We start from the raw sequence: 26,750 nt of genomic DNA, 5'->3' as shown, positions 1-26,750 counted from the left end.
GCCTGAGACTCGAGGATAAGCTTGAAGAGCCTCTTCTGCAACCGGCAGGTAAAGCATGCTGGCACCGACATGACTCACTCGAGCGGTTGGCTTCACTGATAAGACAGTTTTCCCCTTCTGCTCCCTCCGTCCCCTTACGTTCCTGTCCCTATTGTGGTGGAGCAAATTAACACGGCGTGATGGTAGAGGGGAGTCGTGCGATGAAATCTGAGCTTGGCCAGACTGACAATACTTTTGTTCTGCTCTGCCCACTGTGCACAGACGTCAATTCAACGTCTACTCCACGTTGGTTCAACGTCATTTCATTGCAATGACGTGGAAACAATGCTGATTCAACCAGTGTGTGCCCAGTGGGTGGTGGCTCAGAGCCGAGTCAAAGAAAGACGGGGACATAAGAGCACATTTCCACTCGACTCATCTGATTCTACAAACACTAGTGACAGACTTCTCTCTACTACAGTATGAGCAGAGGACAGAGGCTCAAGACATTGAGGACCACAGTGATAGCAGACAGAACTTCAGCTGTGACACACTGAAACTGGTGACTTGAGACAGAGGGCTTGGTGACATTGAGACTTGGCCAGTGTAGACGGACACTTTGGTGATAAGTGAGAGGAATGAACGTAAGACACTGAACTGAAGCTTTCGTGACAATTTGACTAAGCGATTGAGGCTAAAGTGTTAGCTGTAGAAGATGGAAAGCTTTGGTAGCAATGTCCTGGGAGGGAGACATCCACAACAGGAGTCTTTTCAACAGGTCTCCTTGAGCCATGTAAACATTCAAAACCACACAACTGACTGTGTGGTAACAGAAGATAGAAGAAGTATTCTGCACTTTGTAATAATGGCCCATTCTCTTCTTCTAAAGAGGGCAATATGTTAACTGTCAAAAAAATAAAATAAAATGGGGCTTTGTATGAACGCCAGGTCATAGGAGGGAATTAATAGCAAATCAAGACCTAAATATGTTTGGCTTCTTTCTCTAGGTGTAAACAGCTGAATGTACTTCAGTATAACGTAACCCATGGCTTCTGGTGATAGTACAGAGACAAAGCTCATCATCTCTTTCCCCATATGCAGATGAATAATGATCCAAGCACTACTTAGCTGATAGAACAGTAACCTTTAAAAAAAAATGAAACACCTCACCTCTGACTGTAATGTTAGTGAATATTTCACGACCGTCGCTCATATTTGATGGGTGAATCTGTCAGTGGGGGAGACAGCTGCAGACGTTTGAATCTTTAAACAGAGAAAACTGTCCGACTGGGTTTAGGCAGACAGGGTGTTGCAGAGTAGGGTTGGGTGGTATACCATATATACCATATCCCGGGGTATTTTGAAATCCCATCAGTATGATTTTTCAATGCTGTTAATACTTTAATTTTATACACTGCTCAAAAAACATAAAGGGAACACTTAAACAACACAATGTAACTCCAAGTCAATCACACTTCTGTGAAATCAAACTGTCCACTTAGGAAGCAACACTGATTGACAATACATTTCACATGCTGTTGTGCAAATGGAATAGACAACAGGTGGAAATTATAGGCAAATAGCAAGACACCCCCAATAAAGGAGTGGTTCTGCAGGTGGTGACTACAGACCACTTCTCAGTTCCTATGCTTCCTGGCTGATGTTTTGGTCACTCATGAATGCTGGCGGTGCTTTCACTCTAGTGGTAGCATGAGACGGAGTCTACAACCCACACAAGTGGCTCAGGTAGTGCAGCTCATCCAGGATGGCACATCAATGTGAGCTGTGGCAAGAAGGTTTGTTGTGTCTGTCAGCGTAGTGTCCAGAGCATGGAGGCGCTACCAGGAGACAGGCCAGTACATCAGGAGACGTGGAGGAGGCCGTAGGAGGGCAACAAACCAGCAGCAGGACCACTACCTCCGACTTTGTGCAAGGAGGAGCAGGAGGAGCACTGCCAGAGCCCTGCAAAATGGCCTCCAGCAGGCCACAAATGTGCATGTGTCTGCTCAAACGGTCAGAAACAGACTCCATGAGGGTGGTATGAGGGCTCGACGTCCACAGGTGGGGGTTGTGCTTACAGCCCAACACCGTGCAGGACGTTTGGCATTTGCTAGAGAACACCAAGATTGGCAAATTCGCCACTGGCGCCCTGTGCTCTTCACAGATGAAAGCAGGTTCACACTGGGCACATGTGACAGACGTGACAGTCTGGTGATGCCGTGGAGAACGTTTTGCTGCCTGCAACTTCCTCCAGCATGACCGGTTTGGCGATGGGTCAGTCATGGTGTGGGGCGATGGGTCAGTCATGGTGTGGGGTGGCATTTCTTTGGGGGCCGCCAGAGGTAGCCTGACTGCCATTAGGTACCGAGATGAGATCCTCAGGCCCCTTGTGAGACCATATGCTGGTGCGGTTGGCCCTGGGTTCCTCCTAATGCAAGACAATGCTAGACCTCATGTGGCTGGAGTGTGTCCGCAGTTCCTTCAAGAGGAAGGCATTGATGCTATGGACTGGCCCACCCATTCCCCAGACCTGAATCCAATTGAGCACATCTGGGACATCATGTCTCGCTCCATCCACCAACGCCACGTTGCACCACAGACTGTCCAGGAGTTGGCGGACTCCAAATCCAAAGTGTGACTCCAAATCCAGACCTCCATGGGTTGATACATTTGATTTCCATTGATAATTTTTGTGTGATTTTGTTGTCAGCACATTCAGCTATGTAAAGAAAAAAGTATTTCATAAAAATATTTCATTCATTCAGATCTAGGATGTGTTATTTTAGTGTTCCCTTTATTTTTTTGAGCAGTGTATATTAGTACTTTTTAAACAAATACCTGCAACCAACTTGTGCACTAGGTAATAGATAAAGCATCTCGCAGTCATAATTTCGCCCGTCAGACAATTTTTTCATTATGAAGCTTACCGGAACTAGTTAAACGAAACAGCTGTTTGAGCCAGTCAGGTGTGTTTGTTTAGAAAGAAGCACAACGAGCAAAAATGGGAGCTTTGTGAGGTGAGTCACTTCTGCAGCACAATTTAAGCGAGGTTACACTTGTATGAAATGTACAAATGTTTTCCAGCTATATATCTTATTAAGTTAACCATCTAAGATGTGCCAAATAAATTCTCTCCAGCTGGGTTTCATTAACTTTCTAATCTTAGCTAAGTGGCTACAGTTAACTTGCAAGTTCAAGATTCATGGTAACAGCAACAATCCCCTTCTGGATTAAGATCCCTGCTGTTTATTTTGTGTGTTAAAACCTCTTGAGACTCTAGGGGCAGTATTTCATTTTTGGATGAAAAAACGTTCCCGTTTTAAACAAGATATTTTATCACGAAAAGATGCTTGACTATGCATATAATTGACAGCTTTGGAAAGAAAACACTCTGATGTTTCCAAAACTGCAAAGATATTATCTGTGAGTGCCACAGAACTGATGCTACAGGCGAAACCAAGATGAAACTTCAAACAGGAAGTGAGCAACATTTTTCAGGCGCTGTTTTCCATTGTCTCCTTATATGGCTGTGAATGCGCCCTGAACGAGCCTACACTTTCTGCCGTTTCCCCAAGGTGTCTGCAGCATTGTGACGTATTTGTAGGCATATCATTGGAAGATTGGCCATAAGAGACTACATTTACCAGGTGTCCGCACGGTGTCCTTTGTCGAAATTGGTGCGTAATCTTCAGCTGCAAGCATTCTTGCATGTGATTCAGAGGAGAAAGCAGACTTCCACGAACGATATATCATCGAAGAGATGTGTGAAAAACAACTTGAGGATTGATTCTAAACAACGTTTGCCATGTTTCAGTCGATATTATGGAGTTAATTTGGAAAAAAGCTTGGCGTTTTGATGACTGAATTTTCGTTTTTTTTGGTAGCCAAACGTGATGAACAAAATGGAGCAATTTGTCCTACACAAAGAATCTCTTTGGAAAAACTGAACATTTGCTATCTAACTGAGTCTCCTCATTGAAAACATCCGAAGTTCTTCAAAGGTAAATGATTTTATTTGAATGCTTTTCTTGTTTTTGTGAAAATGTTGCCCGCTGAATGCTACGCTAAATGCTACGCTAGCTATCAATACTGTTACACAAATGCTTGTTTTGCTATGGTTGAAAAGCATATTTTGAAAATCTGAGATGACAGTGTTGTGAACAAAAGGCTAAGCTTGAGAGCAAGCATATTTATTTTATTTAATTTGCGATTTTCATGAATAGTTAACGTTGCGTTATGGTAATGAGCTTGAGGCTGTGTTCACGATCCCGGATCCGGGATGGCTAGTATCAAGACAAACTGCATTTTGCAATACTTGCATAACTTTATGAGCTGGGTTGACTGTCTTAGTAGTAAATGTTTGCACGGGCTCGTTAGCATTTCCCTAGCACCCGCTATGGGGATTCCTTAGTACCAGTTAGCATTTTGGTAGCATTCTGGTAAGTTGTATTTTTGGCGGGGGTTTTACGTCTGCAAAAAAAAAATTGCGCACCTTGTTTCACTACCGGTAATACGGTCTATATAAAAAATATATATATATATTTTAAACTCTACACCACCTTTACTCCACACACAGAACTCTCCCTCACCCTCCATTTGGCAAATCTGACCATAACTCAAACCTCCTGATTCCTGCTTACAAGCTAAAACTAAAGCAGGAAGTACCAGTGACTCACTCAATACGGAAGTGGTCAGACGATGCAGATGGTAAGCTACAGGACTGTTTTGCTAACACAGACTGGAATATGTTCCGGGATTCTTCTGATGGCATTGAGGAGTACACCACATCAGTCACTGGCTTCATCAATAAGTGCATCGATGACGTCGTCCCCACACTGACCGTACGTACATACCCCAAACAGAAGCCATGGATTACAGGCAACAACCAGACTGAGCTAAAGGGTAGAACTGCCGCTTTCAAGGAGCGGGACTCTAACCCAGACACTTATAAGAAATCCTGCTATGCCCTCTGATGAACCATCAAACAGGCAAAGCATCAATAGAGGACTAAGATTGAATAGTAATACACTGGCTCCGACGCTCGTAGGGTGAGGCAGGGCTTGCAAACTATTTACGGACTACAAAGGGAAGTACAGACGCGAGTTGACCAGTGACACGAGCCTAACAGAAGAGCTAAATTACTTCTATGCTCACTTCGAGGCAGGCAACACTGAAGCATGCATGAGAGCACCAGCTGTACACTCGTTGTGAATCCAGGCAACAAGTCAGATTTTTAAAATGCTTTTCGGCGAAAGCATGAGAAGCTATTATCTGATAGCATGTAACACCCCAAAAGACCCGCAGGGGACGTAAACAAAATAATTAGCATAGTCGTCGCTACACAAACCGCACAAATAAAATATAAAACATTCATTACCTTTGACCATCTTCTTTGTTGGCACTCCTAGATGTCCCATAATCACTATTGGGTATTTTTTTTCGATTAAATCGGTCCATATATAGCCTAGATATCGATCTATGAAGACTGTGTGATAAACGAGAAAAAAAATAGCGTTTCATAACGTAACGTCATTTTTTAAAATTAAAAAGTCACGATAAACTTTCACAAAACACTTGAAATACTTTTGTAATGCAACTTTAGGTATTAGTACACGGTAATAAGCGATACAATTCATCAGGAGGCGATGTAAATTCTATAGGTGTCCGTCTGGAAAAAATGTCAGGAGAAATCTCAACCAAAACCTCCGGTCGGAGACCAGAGGGAATCGGTTCCCTTGATTCGGTTTGACCAAGAATCAAAGCCGAAGCAAATGACAAGACTCTAGACATCGTGTGGAAGCTGTAGGTACTGCAACCTCGGCCTCATTTAATTCGGTTCACCTTTAACAATTTCTGGAAGTGGCGCATGGATATTTATTTCCATTTTCAGTGATTAGATTTTCCTGCACTTTTCGATGAAACGCACGTTCTGTTATAGTCACAGCAGTGATTTAACCAGTTTTATAAACGTCTGAGTGTTTTCTATCCACACATACTAATCATATGCATATACTATATTCCTGGCATGAGTAGCAGGGCGCTGAAATGTTGCGCGATTTTTAACAGAATGTTCGAAAAAGTAGGGGGTAGGAGTAACAGGTTAAGGGCTTGTAAGTAAGCATTTCACTGTATTCGGTGCATGTGACAAATATAAATTGATTTGATCACTTGGAGATGAGTTTCTCGATGTGGCCTGCCCATCAGACAGGCAATAGTCCTTGTTGGGAAGACACACTGAAATAAGTCAGACATAAACACAAAACATGCTTGCCAAATCCATGTGGACCCGTTTTAATCCAATTAAAGGGAAAAGAGCCAGTGGAATGGAGCAATGGTAAACGCTCGCATGCGTCATACTAGGACAGACACAGATGCTTGCAATAGGAACCGGCCAGGGAACAGCAGACAGGAACCCCAGGAGGGACCGAGGGAATTTGCCATAAAGTCAGTCACTGTACATACTGCACATAACCACCTAGTTGCCCTCTTGGGGTTATGGGAAGAAACAATGGAAAAAGACTGGTCCCGAGATGATGTGAAACTACCTTGAAAAGGTCAATTTGGTCTCTGGATAACACACTTTAGCATTTCCTGGAAGCATCACAAAAGGAGGAAAAACCTTCGAAAAACCTGATACGGTGCGTTCAGAAAGTATTCACACCCCTTGACTTTTTCTAAATGTTGGGATGGTGGGATTCAAATCTAATTCATTTTCATTTTTTTGTCAACAATCTACATGAAATACTCTACTGTCAAAATGGAAGAAAAAGTATAATATTTGTAAAAAAAATATTTTTTAAATATGACAAATAAACCAAATATATCTTGATTTACATAAGTATTCAACCCCCTGAGGCAATATATTAGAATCACCTTTGGCAGTGATTATAGCTGTGAGTCTTTCTGGGTAAGTCTAAGATCTTTGCGCACACTTGGATTGTAGAATAGTTGCACATTATTATTATTTTTTTATTCTTCAAGCTCTGTCAAGTTGGTTGTTGATCAGTGACAGCCATTTTAAAGCCATTTTAAAGTCTTCCCATAGATTTTCAAACCGAAAACTGTAATTAGGCCACTCAGGAACATCCAATGTCGTCTTGGTAAGCAACTCCAGTGTATATTTGTGACCCACCACTTCGATTATGTAGCGACATTTGAAAAGGTGTTTTTTTACATTGGATAAAAGTAGAGACTCAGAGCTACAAAATGTATATCATACACTGCAGTTGAGGACCTACGGGAGAGTTATTCTTGGTCTATACCCATTCAGAATCTTTCACAGCCTCTTAAGGATTCACATGTGGAGGCCATGTGCTAAACAGAGTGAATAAGGCAGTGTAGTAGACAACCAAAGATTTCGAGACTAAAAGTAATGAAAGTAGTAGCCTTGGCCTATATCCTAATCTGACATTGTTATAATATGTTACAAAGATATTATAATTATTAACTGATGCTTACACAGACCCTTGTCTAAATGGATGAGTCATGTGAAATAAATGCTATAATCTACTCCAAGCCAGCTAAGTGGATGGGTCACTTATTGTCTAGACATGTACACTTTCATGAAATACAATAGATGGCCAAAATCACCCACAGACAAACCTGGCTAACTTTGTATTTTTTATAGCTACAGTATGTCTGGCCTGTTGTTGTGTCAATGTGCAGCAATGTTGTTGAGAGCAGTAGCAACACTTTTACAGATCTCCATGGCTAACGTTATATCTTTCAAAAAAGCAGCGGTGGCAAGGATTATCTACACATACTGAGCAGACATGTTATAGACAGAAGCGTGTTACATGGCAGACCAATCCGAACTCATCTCTTGGTATGTCCAGCCCATCCATTATCTCAGCCAATCATGGCTAGTGGGAAGGTTCCAGTCTTTTTCCGTAGCTAAACCAAATAGGCTCGTAATTTAACAATTGTATTTGTATTTACAGATGGCATACAAGTTTGTTATTAAGGCACATGAAAGTGCACATGTTCCAGGAGGCATTTCTGACAAAAAAACACATTTTGATAAAATAAATACAAATAAACGTTCAAATGCCTCTCCTGTAAAGTAGTGACGTGCGACATATGGCTCGCCTCCCACAGGTCACATTTGGCCTTGTTTCAGGTAATTGTTCTGCTGAAAAGTGAATTTGTCTCCCAGTTCTGTTGGAAAGCAGACAACCAGGTTTTCCTCTAGGATTTTGCCTGTACTTAGCTCTATTCTGTTTATTTTTATCCTAAAAAGACTCCCTAGTCCTTGCCGATGACAAGCATACATACCCATAACATGATGCAGCCACCGCCATGCTTGAAAATATCAAGAGTGGTACACAGTGATGTGTTTGATTTGCCCCAAACATAACACTTTGTATTCAGGAAATATAGTTAATTTCTATGCCACATATTTTCATATTTATTTTGGGGCCATATTGCAAACAGGATGCATTTTTTTGAATATTTTTTTATTCTGTAGAGACTTTCTTCTTTGACTCTGTCATTTAGGTTAGTATTGTGGAATAACTACAATGTTGTTGATCCATCCTCAGTTCTCCTATCACAGCCATGCAACTGTAACTGTTTTAAAAAGTCACCATTGGCCTCATGGTGAAATCCCGGAGCTGTTTCCTTCCTCTCTGGCAACTGAGTTAGAGAGGACACCTGTATCTTTGTAGTGACTGGGTATATTGATACACCATCTGAAGTGTAATTAATAACTTCACCATGCTCAAAGGGATATTCAATGTCTTCTTTTTTTTAAATTTATTTTTACCCATCTACCAATATGTGTCCTTCTTTGTGGATTGTGCCAGGACTACAGTGCCTTGCGAAAGTATTCGGCTCCCTTGAACTTTGCCACCTTTTGCCACATTTCAGGCTTCAAACATAAAGATATAAAACTGTATTTTTTTGTGAAGAATCAACAACAAGTGGGACACAATCATGAAGTGGAATGACATTTATTGGATATTTCAAACTTTTTTAACAAATCAAAAACTGAACAATTGGGCGTGCAACATTATTCAGCCCCTTTACTTTCAGTGCAGCAAACTCTCTCCAGAAGTTCAGTGAGGATCTCTGAATGATCCAACGTTGACCTAAATGACTAATGGTGATAAATACAATCCACCTGTGTGTAATCAAGTCTCCGTATAAATGCACCTGCACTGTGAAAGTCTCAGAGGTCCGTTAAAAGTGCAGAGAGCATCATGAAGAACAAGGAACACACCAGGCAGGTCCGAGATACTGTTGTGAAGAAGTTTAAAGCCGGATTTGGATACGAAAAGATTTCCCAAGCTTTAAACATCCCAAGGAGCACTGTGCAAGCGATAATATTGAAATGGAAGGAGTATCAGACCACTGCAAATCTACCTATCTGCCGTCCCTCTAAACTTTCAGCTCATACAAGGAGAAGACTGATCAGAGATGCAGCCAAGAGGCCCATGATCACTCTGGATGAACTGCAGAGATCTACAGCTGAGGTGGGACACTCTGTCCATAGGACAACAATCAGTCGTATATTGCACAAATCTGGCCTTTATGGAAGAGTGGCAAGAAGAAAGACATTTCTTAAAGATATCCATAAAAAGTGTCATTTAAAGTTTGCCACAAGCCACCTGGGAGACACACCAAACATGTGGAAGAAGGTGCTCTGGTCAGATGAAACCAAAATGGAACTTTTTGGCAACAATGCAAAACGTTATGTTTGGCGTAAAAGCAACACAGCTCATCACCCTGAACACACCATCCCCACTGTCAAACATGGTGGTGGCACCATCATGGTTTGGGCCTGCTTTTCTTCAGCAGGGACAGGGAAGATGGTTAAAATTGATGGGAAGATGGATGGAGCCAAATACAGGACCATTCTGGAAGAAAACCTGATGGAGTCTGCAAAAGACCTGAGACTGGGACGGAGATTTGTCCTCCAACAAGACAATGATCCAAAACATAAAGCAAAATCTACAATGGAATGGTTCAAAAATAAACATATCCAGGTGTTAGAATGGCCAAGTCAAAGTCCAGACCTGAATCCAATCGAGAATCTGTAGAAAGAACTGAAAACTGCTGTTCACAAATGCTCTCCATCCAACCTCACTGAGCTCAAGCTGTTTTGCAAGGAGGAATGGGAAAAAAGTTCAGTCTCTCGATGTGCAAAACTGATAGAGACATACCCCAAGCGACTTACAGCTGTAATCGCAGCAAAAGGCGGCGCTACAAAGTATTAACTTAAGGGGGCTGAATAATTTTGCACGCCCAATTTTTCAGTTTTTGATTTGTTAAAAAAGTTTGAAATATCCAATAAATGTCGTTCCACTTCATGATTGTGTCCCACTTGTTGTTGATTCTTCACAAAAAAAATGCAGTTTTATATCTTTATGTTTGAAGCCTGAAATGTGGCAAAAGGTCGCAAAGTTCAAGGGGGGCGAATACTTTCGCAAGGCACTGTACCTGACATGATGACTCCTTGCTGTCCCCAGTCCACCTGGCTGTGCTGCTGCTCCAGTTTCAACTGTTCTGCCTTATTATTATTCTACCATGCTGGTCATTTATGAACATTTGAACATCTTGGCCATGTTCTGTTATAATCTCCACCCGGCACAGCCAGAAGAGGACTGGCCACCCCTCATAGCCTGATTCCTCTCTCGGTTTCTTCCTAGGTTTTGGCCTTTCTAGGGAGTTTTTCCTAGCCACCGTGCTTCTACACCTGCATTGCTTGCTGTTTGGGGTTTTAGGCTTGGGTTTCTGTACAGCACTTTGAGATATCAGCTGATGTACGAAGGGCTATATAAATAAATTTGATTTGATTTGATTTAGGATGAATCTGTGTTTGAAATTCGCAGCTCGACTGAGGGACCTTACAGATAATTGGTAGTCATTCAAAAATCAAGTTCATGCGACTTTTTAAATTGAATACTTATTGACTCAAGACACTTCAGCTTAAAAAAGTAAATTAATTTGTAAACATTTCTAAAAATATAATTCCACTTTGACATTATGGGGGGGTATTGTGTGTAGGCCAGTGACACAAAATTTCAATTTAATAAATGTTTTAAAAAATCAGGCTGTAACACAAAATGTGGAAAAGGTCAAGGGGTGTAAATACTTCCTGAAGGCTTACGTTTCTGTAGAGACCTGTTACCATCATAGACCCAGGCAAAAAAACAACAACCATTGAATGCATAGCTAGTTTAAGTGTTTAGTTCATGTGTGGGTTGCTTTCTTAAGCAAGCCTAAATCTGTGATTAAAGCGAAGTGAAGAATACTGATTTAGTACACGGACACTTCCCATGACCAATGAGTCACTGCTGGGAGAAGCTGAATAAAAAAAAAATAGACAAAGACAGGACAGTTTGCCAATTTTCAGGGGCTGGAAAGAAACAGCCGGAGAAAGAGCCCAGTGTGTTACAGGAGGACACTAGAACTACTTTTCGGGGACTAAACCCTCGACATGAATCAGCAAATTTAAGCTGAGCTGTTGTTTTTATATTTCATCCTCTGCCACGGCTCAGCTAGGCTTGCCTAACCTCGTTAGACTCATGCAGAAATGTGTATGTGTGTGGGGTGAGAGAGAGGGCGACGGTGCGCTCCAAGCATCATTATACACTGCTCCTCAAAGCCATGTTGTTAGAGGATCTGTGTGTGAGTGAGTGCGTTGTGTGTGTTGTGTGTGTACGCAGACCCTCTTTGCTACCAAAAGCAGTGTTACGTGAGCATGTGTGGTAAGATGTGCATGCATGTATGTATATGAGCTCAGCTGACTGAGGCTTGAGTCTGATTGGTGATGGAGGCAGAGGATTGTTGCTATGGAGATGCCCCTGAACACAGTGTAAAAGGGTCTTCTGAAACAATAAAGGGGTTCAAATCAAATCTTATTTATTTGTCACATGCGCCGAATACAACAGGTGTAGTAGACCTTACCGTGAAATACTTACTTACAAGCCCTTAACCAACAATGCAGTTCAAGAAGTAGAGCAGGTTACCTTAGCATTCTTGGGCACAGGGACTATGGTGGTCAGCTTAAAACATGTAGGTACTACAGACTCGGTCAGAGGGAGGTTTAAAATGTCAGTAAAGACACTTGCCAGTTGGTCCACGCATGCTTTGAGTACACGTCAGAGCCGGTGTAGTAGGTTTCGATCTTCGTCCTGTATTGACGCTTTGCCTGACTGAGGTGGTATACTACTCAATGCCATTGGATGAATCCAGGAACATGTTCCAGTCTGTGCTAGCGAAACAGTCCTGTAGTGTAGCATCTGATCACTTCCGTATTGAGCGAGTCACTGGTACTTCCTGTTTTAGTTTTTTCTTTTAAGCAGGAATCAGGAGGATAGAATCATGGTCAAATTTGCTAAATCGAGGGTGAGGGAGAGCTTTGTAATGCATCTCTGTGTGTGTGAAATAAAGGTGGTCTATCATTTTTTTTCTCCTCTGGTTGCATGTGACATGATGGTAGAAATGAGGTAAAACGGATTTAAGTTGGCCTACATTAAAGTCACTGGTCACTATGAGCGCTTCTGAGTGAGCATTTTCTTGTTTGCTTATGGCCTTATACAGCTCGTTGAGTAAAGTCTTAGTGCCAGTATCGGTTTGTGGTGGTAAATAGACAGCTACTAATAATATAGATGAGAACTCTCTTGGTAGATAGTGTGGTCTACAGCTTATCATGAGGTATTCTACCTCAGGCGAGCAATACCTCGAGACTTCTTTAATATTAAACACCGTGCAACAGCAGTTATTGACAAACAGACACACAACCTGCTCCTTGTCTTACCAGACGTAGCTGCTCTGTCCTCATTCTTACAAAGGCACTCTGCCCTCCTCCCCCTTTTTTGACGATTTGATGACGGGATTTGGGCCTTGTCTCAACAAAGCAGTATATCCTTCGCGTCGGACTCATTAAATAAAAATCTTTGTCCAGTTCGAAGTGAGTAATCGCTGTTCTTATGTCCAAAAGCTATTTTCCATCATAAATAGCAGCAACATTAAGTACAACATGAGTTACAAACAATGCGAAAAAACAAACAAAATAGCACAGTTGTTTAGGAGCCCGTAAAACGGCAGCCATCCACTCTGGCGCCATTATCAGTTACTGATGATGCAAACTGACACTGACAAAGCTATTATTATTGGGGTGGCAGGTAGCCTAGTGGTTAGAGCGTTGGACTAGTAACCGGAAGGTTGCAAGATCGAATCCCCGAGCTAACAAGGTAAAAATCTGTCGTTCTGCCCCTGAACAAGGCAGTTAACCCACTGGCCATCATTGAAAATAAGAATTTGTTCTTAACTGACGTGCCTAGTTAAATAAAGGTAAAAATCAAAGATTACGGACACCGCAGTCATCCAAAATTCCACGACCGTCACCGCCCTACCTATAAGACCTCTCCAAGTGATAGTACAGTTTGACTTAACTGAGGGGCAGCAGCGGAGTAAGTATTGACAAGCTCAGACAATAGTAGTGGGAGATGAATGAGCTAGAAAAGGCCAACACTGAATAAATAATGACATCCATTGTAAGGACATTTGATAAGTCTTCAGAAAATCAATAACCAACAACCGGACTTGATTCCCCCGGTGACTCAGCAATAACATCAATACACCGGAGGAGGAAGCCGATAGCAGCTCCACTGTTCTCCTTCCCGGAGAGCTGACATTCAAACCTATAAGCGGGAATGAAAAAGAAAGAAACATGTCTTTCCCGTAGCTCCTCTGAAGGCAGTAGACCAATCACAGAAAGTTGGAGCCACCGGTTTCAATTATCATGAGCTAAAAGGTCAAAACTGGTTATTGAAACTAGCTTGTCCTTTCACATTATTGACTAGCTAGGCCTATATCCTCAATCATTCAAAACTCAGACTCAAAGAGTGGCATGATCTAAGGTGGGGAAATATTCAATGAAAGCACATCCTGCCCACATGACAAAACATCAGGACTCTTTCAAACAGCAAGCTGTTTCTGAAACCATGCGTCGTCCGGTTTCACATTCACTTCCTTCTTGGAAAATGACCGGGCCTCTAACGCTAACCCCCCCTAAGCTAACAAGATGTTTAATGAGACTGGCGAATCCTCCAAGGTGTTATAGACTACAACGCCATTAATTACGAGGCGGTCGGTCAGTTTGCAGGGAGGACTCCGCCATCTGCGCAGCGGCGGCCATCTGTTAGTGGACGGCAGGTACCGACAGAGGTCAAACAACAGAGCCAGGTGTAGTGAGTGTTCGCAAACTAAGGTGACAGCATGGAATCAACAGTTGTCTAGTCTGGGAGCCCTCCAAAGTATTTGCCATAATACAGTGGGGCAAAAAAGTATTTAGTCAGCCACCAATTGTGCAAGTTCTCACACTTAAAAAGATGAGAGAGGCCTGTAATTTTCATCATAGGTACACTTCAACTATGACAGACAAAATGAGAAAAAAAATCCAGAAAACATTGTAGGATTTTTAATGAATTTATTTGCAAATTATGGTGGAAAATAAGTATTTGGTCAATAACAAAAGTTTCTCAATACTTTGTTATATACCCTTTGTTGGCAATGACAGAGGTCAAACGTTTTCTGTAAGCCTTCACAAGGTTTTCACACACTGTTGCTGGTATTTTGGCCCATTCCTCCATGCAGATCTCCTCTAGAGCAGTGATGTTTTGGGGCTGTTGCTGGGCAACACGGACTTTCAACTCCCTCCAAAGATTTTCTATGTGGTTGAGATCTGGAGACTGGCTAGGCCACTCCATGACCTTGAAATGCTTCTTACGAAGCCACTCCTTCGTTGCCCGGTGTGTTTGGGATCATGGTCATGCTGAAAGACCCAGCCACGTTTCATCTTCAATGCCCTTGCTGATGGAAGGAGGTTTTCACTCAAAATCCTACAATGTGATTTTCTGGATTTTTTCTCTCATTTTGTCTGTCATAGTTGAAGTGTACCTATGATGAAAATTACAGGCCTCTCTCATCTTTTTAAGTGGGAGAACTTGCACAATTGGTGGCTGAATAAATATGTTTTTGCCCCACTGTACGAGCTCCCCAAAGAACCCGGCGAGAGAGTTTGTGTCCGGGTCACTCCATGGGTGTAATCAACTTGGCACACCGATCCAATCAGCTTTTCCTCAAATTCGGCACATAGAGTTGAAGAGGGAGGTACTAAGAGGCGGGATTGTCAGATGTCAAATCCAGCTTAAGTGGATTTTGGATATCATATTGGATATAAAACATTAAAGTGGAACTATGATTAGATCAAATTTGGTGGTGGAACAATAGTTTTGATTGGATAATATTTTACCAGATTTAATGATACTGCAATATTGTCAGTGCATGTAAAAATATTTTTTTGAAAAGGCTTGAATATGACATAATAGTCTACAATACATCTGTATAGGGCAGCGGCAGGTGTTGGATTTAGAGTGGATCTGAGTGTGCTCTGAGAATTGCCACACTAAAAATAACAAAACACCCTTAGGATACCACTCAAAGACAACACACAACACCTATCACAATGTTGTGATTTGCACAACAAAGCTAGCTATCTGTCCTTTATTCTCACTCTTTCTGCTCCCGGTAACAGCAGTCCCTGTGTAATACAAGCCCAAGTGTTACAGAGCATGGACAATTTCTCTCCTTGCTGCCCATCAACAGGCCTGACCAGTCTGGCCCTCTCGCCAAGATGCAGTGGACTGAGGAGTGAAGTGTTGGCTCTTACCTGCGCTCTCTGTGTGGAGGTGGCAGATGCTGCTGGCGCGTAATGAAGGTGGTGCCCCACACAGGACTGCTGTGGCTGTTCCTAAGCCAGCCCATAGGAGGCGACGACGGGTACGGGGTGCTCCGGAAGCCGTGGTCCGACTCGGTCTCCGCGGTGAGAGAGGAGGCAGAACTCCCCATCCTCCTTTTGAAGTCTACTTTGGGTTCTCACCCTTTGAACCCGCAAAATGTGCGGGACGGGGAGGAGCGGAGTGACAGTGCCTTGTGTCTCGATCTCAGGCTGACAGTTTAAGGGTGGGGGATGGGGGAAACTAGGGCTGGGTGAAAACCCTGCTCATGTGTTCTCAGTCCTGACAAATTTCCAACTGGCACAATTCGAAAAGCAATCCCCATTTCAAAAAGGGATGGATTTCATCCTGTGAAGTGACTCCAAGTGTGCTTGAAGATGGCTATATCCCCAAAAAAATCAAATAGAAAGGCAATAATGAGGAAATCAAAGCGAGGGTATTCAAAAAACAAGTGAAACACGACGTTTCAAACTCCAGATCAGGGTGGATTTCCCACAGCGAGGAGGAAGTGCTCAATACAAACTGTAATTGCTTGCCTCGGGCACTGATTCCAATTTGACACTTTCTCCAGGAAATAACTCACACTCCTCTCTTCTCTGTAGTGGGTACCAATTTTTCTCTGTCGTAGACTTGTAGGCCTCTTAACTAACTCTCTGGGCCATGTTGTCTGGAGTGTCATTCAACTATTCCTTCTGCACTATTTGCAGTGTTCCTCCCTCGCGTATGCAGTCTCATGCCTGATCCATCATGCTTGAAACCTTTGTCACACACAGACACAGGCAGTGGAAGGAGCACACACAAACATGACCGGGTCCTCCGTCAATCGACATCTCTGAGATAATATAGCAAAGTTGAGGCACTGGAATGTTTTTTTGTTTGTTGACAAAAAAGGAATCAAACGTTTTTACCAAAAAAATGAACTGAAAAGTGACTGGCAGAGGTCTGGGGCGTTGGTTTTGGTTTTGCTTGCGCCAGAATTAATTCATGTCAAATTAAAGGACAAACCATGACATGGATAACAAACCAAGTGATTTTGCTATTGTCAAATAGGAGGTTAGTTTTGTTATTTATTTATATGGCTTTGAATAAGCTTTTAAATCAAAAGAAAATCTGAATACACTAAACCAATAAGTCCTTTAATGTCGTATTATTTTTCACTGTAATGTTTATCTGAGAAGCACAGTCTCAGTCTACTGTCTCAGTTGACTTGTTGTCCCGAGTGATTCTCTGTGTGCAGGCACTGCTGGCACACTGACTGAAGCTCTGGTATCCAAAGCTCATCTTTCAAATTTCGACACTTGCCCACAGCTGCTAAAACGGATTACCCAGAATATTGCTCAAATCACCCCGTTGCATTTCTTAGTGGCTGAAATGTGGGATACTGAGTGCTTACAAAATGTCGCACTCTTCACAACTAGGCTACTCTGACTGAGGCAATGTCCCTAATAGCTATTATAACATGAAAACAAACATGAACTTCGGGAACTGAAATTGAACAAAACCCAAACAATGTGTATGCAGGCCTACATAAAGCGCAGGGAAGAACACGAACAACACATAATGAAATATGGCTAATGTTCCTAGGCAGTCCCAATCCAAAGAGAAGTTCTACTAAATATTCGACACGTGCGACCTTTATAGCGGAGTGTCCCGTTATGGTCTGCAGTCCTTTGCCGGTGCGTCCACCGTACGAAACGCGAGATGATCCCGGTTTCCGTCCCGCAGTCTGGGTAGCCTATTCGCAGCTTTATTTTTAGTCTGATCCCATCGATGATGCAGCGGTCTGGTGGTTCATTTGTATACAGTAGGCTTTATGTGTGCCAACCTGTCATAGCGAGGAGGCTAACTATGCCAGGGGAACTACGATGGTGCATTCCGGTGCAATGAAGGCGTGAAGTCTAATTATATGCACATGCATTTTGTATTCCCATGGAGACAAAAACTGTAGCCTGCCTGGTGCCTCTAACACGCGAATACAATACCACACTTAATTTATTCAGTCTCACGTATATGCATTATCGACATAAAAAGCTATGTAAAGGCTCACAGCCTATCACTATCAAATGAGCTGCGCCAATAGTGAAGATTAAACATATTTCATTCATGCCAATACAGTCTTGCTTATTACAATGTAGTTAACTACAATGTAAAGCGTTGCCTACAAAGGCATTTAACAATGTATCGAATTACCGTCAGTGCCAGGGCTGCAAAACAGAGGCGAATTCAGAATAAACCATGTAGGCTACAGTTGTAGCAATCTGCCAGTTTCCAGTGACTAACTCCGGAGCTGACTAAATTGTATTGAGGGCAGGGACTCATCATGCCAGAGTCGACATATCAGACTATTAAAAACGTGAAAATGGTACTAAACAGTCTCATCCAGAATTGATTTTAGACTCAAATTCCACTGTCTTCTGCCCGGTCCATTCTCGTGCGCTCATAATTCCAGTGTTTTATGATGATGATCCTCTTTGACTTCTATTAGGAAACATCCTCGCTTCCGCCCCGTCGTCGCTTCAGAAATAAATTACTACCCATACTGCAATGCTCCATCCTGGACCCACTGTATGTTTTGCACCGGGGGCTGTTTTCATTGCATTATATTTAAAAATATATATAATTCTCCCTCTCTGATAAGTGCAGCGGATGCAGATGCAATCTCTTCTTAACAGAGAATGACAGCGAGTCAAGCAGCGCGCAGGCGCATTAGGATGTTGGCAGAGAAAGTGAAAGGCTTAATTCAAGAGATCAAAACTGATAAAAACGCTCCATCAAGTGTTACTCAGTAGCAGGACTGATACTGTCAGTGTTGTGTTCGAGACCACCTAAAGCGAGCCCGATTCAAGACCAAGACCGGAGATGTTGTGTATCCATATTTCAGAAGAACATATGGATTCTTCAGACATTCAGACTGCTGAACAAAATGCATGCTGAGGGCAAATAGAGAACCACTCTACAAATTACCATTAACCCAAACGGGTCTATAACATATTGAACAAAAATATAAAACGCAACATGTGAAGTGTTGGTGTCATGTTTCATGAGATGAAATAAAAGATCCCAGAAATGTTCCATATGCACAAAATGTTGTGCAAAAATGGGATAATCCATCCACTTGACAGGTGTGACATATCAAGAAGCTGAATAAACAGCATGCTCATTACACACGTGCACCTTGTGCAGGGGACAATAAAAGGCCACTCTAAAAATGTGCAGTTTTGACACAGAACACAATGCCACAGATGTCTCAAGTTGAGGGAGCATGCGATTGGCATGTTGACTGCAAGAATGTCCACCAGAACTGTTTCCAGAGAATTGAATGTTAATTTCTCTACCATCAGCTGCCTCCAATGTAGTTTTAAAGCAGTACGTTCAACCGGCCTCACAACCACAGACCACGTGTAACCACGCCAGCCCAGGACCTCCACATCTGGCTTCTTCCCCTAAGGGATCGTCTGAGACCAGCCACCTGGACAGATAATGAAGCTGAGGAGTAATTTCTGTCTATAATCAAGTTTTTCCCAACAAAAAGGCTTTTTTCTGATTGGCTGGGCCTGGCTCACCAGTGGGTGGGTGGGCCCATGCCCTCCCAGGCCAACCCATGGCTGCACCCTTGCCCAGTCATGTGAAATTCATAAATTAGGGCTTAATTGCTTTCAATTTACTGATTTTCTTATATGAACTGTAACTCAGTAAAAATCGCTGAAATTGTTGCATTTATATTTTTGTTCAGTATAGATAAAAAGACAAAATATGATATAACTTCCCCGGTCTTCCCTTACTAATAGTGACTGTGCAACTTTCAAACAATTTCCCTGATTCTTCCCTTCCAAGAAACTTCTGACAAGCCCGACAAAGTTTGAGGATATTTTTCAATGAAAGTAAAGGACAGTAATGTTACGAGTAAAGTAGGAAGCCCAAGTTTCAATAGGCGATAAAAAAAATGTGTCATGAAAGGAGCATGGACATCTGGCCAGGCGAAGAAGTTTTATGCACTGACTGAATGGATGCTGAAAATGTGTATGTGACAATATATATATATTTTAAATCATTTTTTACTCTGTTGGTCCAGGGAAGAAATTACAGTCCTCACTGTCTGAGACCGTGTCAAGAAAAGTAAAAATGTGTCCGACAACGAGACACACAATATGTGATTTCGAGACCGGACATGAGTACGATAACACTACATACTGTAGCCTATTTGTATTATTATATGATAATTACAGGAGGCTAGGCTACTTATCATAAACTGTGAAAATGAAAGAAGAGGTATTAAAGCTCAAAAAGTATTTAAAAAGGGAAAACGGCTTTCATGTGTCAATAAAGGGTTAATAAGCCAGTGTGGAACAGCACCACCAATCACTGCTCAACTGTCCCTTCACATTGCTGAGATAAGCCTTCAACTTCCCGAATCTCCCTTTCTTCCTCTTTCCACTCCTCTCGTCCTTTATTCTTCCCTCCATACCACTTTGACCTCATTTCTCCCTTCCTCTCTTCACAATATTCCTTGGTAGAAAACACTGAAAAAGTGATAGGCCTATAGTGTATATTTTAGACTACCTCTAGGACACAACAATTGCACTCCAGTCTGGTTTCCACAGCAAAACAGTAGGTAAATCATTAGCTACATAGCAAGCAATAGGAAGCAGCACACACAGTCCATTCACCATTGCAACACATAGGCCATTTTGTTTAATAGAACAGGGAGTGGTGAATTGGCTGGCCCATACTTGTCTGATAACTGGAACTGCGTGCGTGTGTACCTGGCAAGGAAAGGTTATGCCTCTCTGTAGAAGGCCTCTTCCTGTTTTGTCACACATGTTGAAAGAAGAACCCAAACTGGTTTGACGAGTCAGAACTACTGGATCATTTACATAGTAAAGCTCTACTGTATGAAATGTAATAATATAACACTATTGACATTGGTGTTGATCAAAAGCTACAGTCTATAACACACTTCCCCCATTTTACTTTCAAATGTATGTCAAACAAAGTTCAACAAACCACACAACTCTATGCACAAGGACTACTTCTAACAAGTTCCAATGAAAAATGTACAAAAACTAATTGCGTGGAAAAACTGAAGATGCAAACCATGGCAATGGAATTACAGTTAAAATCTCCCTCAGGTTTTTATTTGGGCTGGGGATTGCCAGGGACCTCACGATACGATATTATCACGATAACTTGGTTCCGATACGATATGTATTGCGATTCTATATGTATGGCAATTCGATACAGTGAATTTATTGAGATTCGATGTACCATACATATTGCTCAACCATATGTCTCCTGCAGGGGGACAAGAGAGAGCCCATGAGCCCATGAGAAATCAGTCATGGAAATAAAAGTGCAGCCAACTAGCACAAAAATAATATTGCGATAATGTCAAAATAATACAATATCTCATCAAAAGTAATATCTAGATATGTAACTGTATACATTTTGTGTCATCATTAGTTTTTATCTGACAACGTTTTACAAAAAAAACTCTTAAATATCAGCTCTGAATTAAGATTCAAAGATCAGAAAGAATGGGGTGTCAGCTATGACATGGAACCTTGAGTTTGAAAAAAAAATAATCTGTGGATATATACCCAGTAACGGAATTACATCATGGGTCCCTGATCTGTACTACGCAGAGTTGCAATTTATGGATATGAACATCCTTCTCCTCATATTTCACAAGTTTGGACATCACAGCGCAGCACAGTGCAGTACAATAGAACACAGCAGAATAGAGTTCAGCACAGTGCAGTAGAGTACAGTCAAGTTCAGTACAGTAAAGTAGAGTATAGTTCAGTACAATATACTGTAATGTACTTTTCTGGACATCCGATGTCGGTCAGTGCTCAGTGGGTGAGGATTCTGGTTACAGTAAATGGAAAGAGGGGGCTCATGGGTAGGTGTAAAGCCTTCCGCATGCGTTGGTTCTGCTAGCGCCCAGCCAAACTCAGCTAGGTCAACTGAACGAGGGTGCTCGAATACTTCCTTAAAAGACGTTCACTTGAAAAATGAGGGGAAAAAAGCAGCAATAGTACTGTTTGTCCATCTTGAGATGCCGTAGCAAATATACACTTTGTCAAAGTAGTCAGAATTAATCTAAGATCATTCTAGAAACATGTAATTCATTTTGACGTTTTTGCAGCGGAGATCTTAGTCGCGGAATTTTACATCTAACTAATCAAATACTAATCAGTATTTCTTAAGTGAACAAAAGGTTCATGGAAATGAGTCGTCTCTCGTTGAATGACAACAAACAACACACTGAAGAATCCCTACTGTTGACCAATCACCGACAAAGGGGAATAGACTTCGGTAACAGAATTACCCGTTTTAATCACTTAAGAACTCAAACAAAATTGATATCAGTAAAATCACTATAACTAATTGTTAGGTCTACCATTACTTGTTAATTCTGTGAACTTTCATTATCCTCCCTCCTTATGAGGGAGAGACATTAGAAAATAGACCTATCGGCTGCCTTCGATACTGTGAATCATCAGATCCTCCTCTCCACCCTCTCCGAGTTGGGCATCTCCGGCGCGGCCCACGCTTGGATTGCGTCCTACCTGACAGGTCGCTCCTACCAGATGGCGTGGCGAGAATCTGTCTCCTCACCACGCGCTCTCACCACTGGTGTCCCCAGGGCTCTGTTCTAGGCCCTCTCCTATTCTCGCTATACACCAAGTCACTTGGCTCTGTCATAACCTCACATGGTCTCTCCTACCATTGCTATGCAGACGACACACAATTAATCTTCTCCTTTCCTCCTTCTGATGACCAGGTGGTGAATCGCATCTCTGCATGTCTGGCAGACATATCAGTGTGGATGACGGATCACCACCTCAAGCTGAACCTCGGCAAGACGGAGCTGCTCTTCCTCCCGGGGAAGGACTGCCCGTTCCATGATCTCGCCATCACGGTTGACAACTCCATTGTGTCCTCCTCCCAGAGCGCTAAGAACCTTGGCGTGATCCTGGACAACACCCTGTCGTTCTCAACTAACATCAAGGCGGTGGCCCGTTCCTGTAGGTTCATGCTCTACAACATCCGCAGAGTACGACCCTGCCTCACACAGGAAGCGGCGCAGGTCCTAATCCAGGCACTTGTCATCTCCCGTCTGGATTACTGCAACTCGCTGTTGGCTGGGCTCCCTGCCTGTGCCATTAAACCCCTACAACTCATCCAGAACGCCGCAGCCCGTCTGGTGTTCAACCTTCCCAAGTTCTCTCACGTCACCCCGCTCCTCCGCTCTCTCCACTGGCTTCCAGTTGAAGCTCGCATCCTCTACAAGACCATGGTGCTTGCCTACGGAGCTGTGAGGGGAACGGCACCTCAGTACCTCCAGGCTCTGATCAGGCCCTACACCCAAACAAGGGCACTGCGTTCATCCACCTCTGGCCTGCTCGCCTCCCTACCACTGAGGAAGTACAGTTCCCGCTCAGCCCAGTCAAAACTGTTCGCTGCTCTGGCTCCCCAATGGTGGAACACACTCCCTCACGACGCCAGGACAGCAGAGTCAATCACCACCTTCCGGAGACACCTGAAACCCCACCTCTTTAAGGAATACCTAGGATAGGATAAAGTAATCCTTCTCACCCCCCCCCCCCCCCCCCTTAAAAGATTTAGATGCACTATTGTAAAGTGGCTGTTCCACTGGATGTCATAAGGTGAATGCACCAATTTGTAAGTCGCTCTGGATAAGAGCGTCTGCTAAATGACGTAAATGTAAATGTAATGTAAATGTAAAATATTTTTTTAAATTCGATTTTTGGGAATTGAATTACAAGGAAAGATTTATTAAACTTACAGAAGGTAAACAATTTCTCCGAAACTAAATCTAAGTGTTGATATTAGTTGGCAGGGGTCTTTACGTTAACATTGTGTTTTGATGTATTTCTGATGCCCTTTAAGACAATTTCTGGTAGATGTTTTCTAATGCCCTTTTCCCCTCTGCTTATCCGGAAATCTAAGCTAGTGATGCACCGAAATGACATTTTTGGCCGATACCGATATTCGATATTTCCCTTGGCAAAAAAAAAACCGATACCGATAACCAATATTAAAAATTTTTTGTGGCCTTTTAAGCATTCTAGTACAGTTAAATAGCTAACACACACACACACATGGGCGTAGTGGTCTAAGGCACTGCATCTCAGTGCAAGAGGCGTCACTACAGTCCCTGGTTCGAATCCAGGCTGTATCACATCCGGCCGTGACTGGGAGTCCCATAGGGCGGTACACAATTGGCCCAGCGTTGTCCAGATTTGGCCCGGGGTAGGCCGTCATTGTAAATAAGAATTTGTTCTTAACTGACTTGCCTAGTTAAATAAAGCGTACACACACTGACCAAAAAGTTATTTTGTTGGCATTTACGTACGTCCCCATGACCAGTAAAACATAATCAAAACCTATTTCTTTCACTTACTTGCTGTGCTGTTTTGTTGTTAATTTGTTCAGCCGTTTCATTCGCAAACAGGATTTCATCATACATGTCAAGCAGTGAAGTTTCAGCTCTGTCTGTCTGTGGCCTCTCTTCCTCGGTGCGCACTGTCACTGTGTCCGTTTCCATCTTGTCCAGCTGTGTCTGTAACATTTCACGTAAACCCTGTTTGTCTGCATCGAAAGTAGCGGTCCTTGTATATAGCATCGAGCATGGTGGCGACACAGTAAAGAGAGAATGCCACCGAATCGCTTGTTCATGTGTCGGCAATTTTGTTGAGCAGGCGTTTCAATGCCATGACAGAGGGTATCACGTCTGCTGCAGGCGCAGTTGGTGAGCTTATTTCTCGAGTCAGTTGTTTTGAATGGAGCTAGGAGTGTGTTCATGTTTCCAAGTTTCAAACATGTTCTCAAATGCCATTGAAATGGCAGCAGCGGTATGACAACCAGCATATTCATGAGCATGCAATACGACTTTCCTCAGTACGAAATCCTCAACGACCCACTGTGCTGTCAGACTCCGCATGCTCATGGGGCTAATATCGCTGGTCCAAATGTCAGTCCTGAAGCTAATAGCAGTGACGCTATTACTGTGTAACTCCAGTAGGGGAACATCTGAAAAATAGCCCACTTGGTAGTGTGTACCGGTGCTCGACCAGTCGGCAAAAGCCAACATCACCCACGACAGAGAACGGTTGATTGTCAAGGGCAATGATTTCCATTATCTTGGCATTAATGGATTTCGCCTTTGAGTTGTCTCGCTGAAATGTTCTTACTCTTTCAAATGACTGCTCAACTTGTTGACTACTCGATCCACACAGCAGACATTGTGGACTAGGTTAGGAATGCTGAGTTGCACGTGTAGCGCTACATTTTATTTGGCGTCATTACGTCATGTACCTATGTTATATAGGTATGCACATCAGCTTTTACGTTGTTTTTGCACATCGGCATTAAACGAGACATTGGGCCGATGTTGCCATTTTTAGCTAATGTCGGCCGATTCCGATAAGGTTACCGATATATTGTGCATCCCTAATCTAAGCCTTTCATTTTTTTGGCTAATTTTAAGATGGGTAAAATGGTTTAAAAAAATGTATCTATGACTATATTTCTCATAAATATAGACTCTTGGTTTTCATTTGATACCCAATTGATATGCTCCTATGAACTTCACATGTTTGTGCTCATGGATCCTTTTTTTATTAGAAATGACCTGCATTTAGGTTGCCAGTATGGAATGCTGTCCTGACAGTAAACAAACACAAGTGTTGTCATAAAACTTAAGAGTGGTGTGCATGTTCCCTGAAGCAAGGACTGCTCTTCCATGTATCAAGCTCCCTCTCAAACAGAAAGCGGTTTCAAACAGAAAGCGGTTTTCAGTAGACAAAATATGACTATGGTGCAGTCTTCGAACACCAGTTTGAAAGAGTAAGACGCTTATAGATTGGGAAAAGCATTACATACATTTATTTGGCAACGTCTCTTCCTTAGACCATGTTGGTTCTATTTACCATTTAGGAATCAGTTTGATTCTACTCTACGGTAAGCTAGCCTAGCCATAGCTGGCACCGTGTAAACTGCAATGCCTACGCTTTGTTTTCACGTTAAGAAACGTCAATAATCATCGCTTGCGAAACGTTCAAAGAATCTTTCGAATAAAAAAAAAAGATACACTTACTGTAGCAAATTTTACAGATCCATACACTGTGTACAGTGGTTGAAAAAGTACCCAATTGTCACACTGGAGTAAAAGTAAAGATACCTTCATAGAAAATGACTCGAGTTAAATGGAAAGTCACCCAGTAAAATGCTACTTGAGTAAAAGTCTAAAAGTATTTCATTTTAAATATAGCCTACTTTAGAATCAAAATGAAATGTAACTGCTAAAATATACTTAAGCATCAAAAGTAAAAATAATTTAAAATTCCATATATTAAGCAAACCAGACAGCACCATTTTTTTTCACTCGAACACTCAGAGGTCATTTACAAATGAAGCATTTGTGTTTAGTGAGTTCGTCAGATCAGAGGCAGAAGAAGGGTTGATCTGGGATGTTCTCCGGACAAATGCGTGAATTGGACCATTTTCATGCCCTGCTAAGCATGCAAAATATAACAAGTACTTTTGGGTGTCAGGGAAATGTATGGAGTAAAAAGTACATTATTTTCCCCTAGGAATGTAAATTAGTGAAGTAAAAGTAGTCACAAATATGAATTTATAGTACAGATACCAACAACAACATAAACGACTTAAGTGGTACATTCAAGTATTTTTACTTAAGTACTTTACGAGAAGAAAACACCTTCATCAATAGGCGCTAAGGGTAGTTCGCGTCTATGAATGGGCTAGACTAGCCACACAAGGGCAGGTAGAGAGTCAAAGCATATCCTATGTTGCTTAGGTTTAGCTGGAGAGCAATGGCTAGTCCAAATACCATCACGTTCCTACCACGGGGAAATAAAATAACTTGCAACAAAGTTTATAAAAGCAGCACAGCGTGACAGCTAAATTAGCTACAATGTAACAGCAAGAAATCATTGCATAGTCAACCCATAGGATGACGCGGGACAGCGGGAG

The 26,750-nt window shown here is 42.3% G+C and overlaps 1 protein-coding gene across 15 annotated transcripts in view; it reads right to left on the bottom strand.

The window, feature by feature from the left end:
* capn15 (calpain 15) overlaps positions 1-18,318 on the bottom strand; it is a 69,559-nt gene extending 51,241 nt beyond the window's left edge. For 2 of the 15 annotated variants that reach the window (XM_052488477.1, XM_052488473.1), the window contains exon 1: positions 15,659-18,318. In XM_052488477.1, coding sequence (XP_052344437.1) covers positions 15,659-15,837 — 179 coding nt within the window. In that variant the 5' untranslated portion in view covers positions 15,838-18,318. The remainder of the gene's footprint in view (positions 1-15,658) is intronic. The other 13 variants (XM_052488484.1, XM_052488482.1, XM_052488488.1 and 10 more) reach the window with 8 other exon arrangements.
* Between the last annotated feature and the right edge of the window lie 8,432 nt (positions 18,319-26,750).

The sequence above is a fragment of the Oncorhynchus keta genome, chromosome 3, assembly GCF_023373465.1.
Source record: "Oncorhynchus keta strain PuntledgeMale-10-30-2019 chromosome 3, Oket_V2, whole genome shotgun sequence".
NCBI lineage: Eukaryota > Metazoa > Chordata > Actinopteri > Salmoniformes > Salmonidae > Oncorhynchus > Oncorhynchus keta.
Note: the sequence above shows the minus strand (reverse complement) of the source record. Positions and strands in the feature narration are given on the sequence as shown.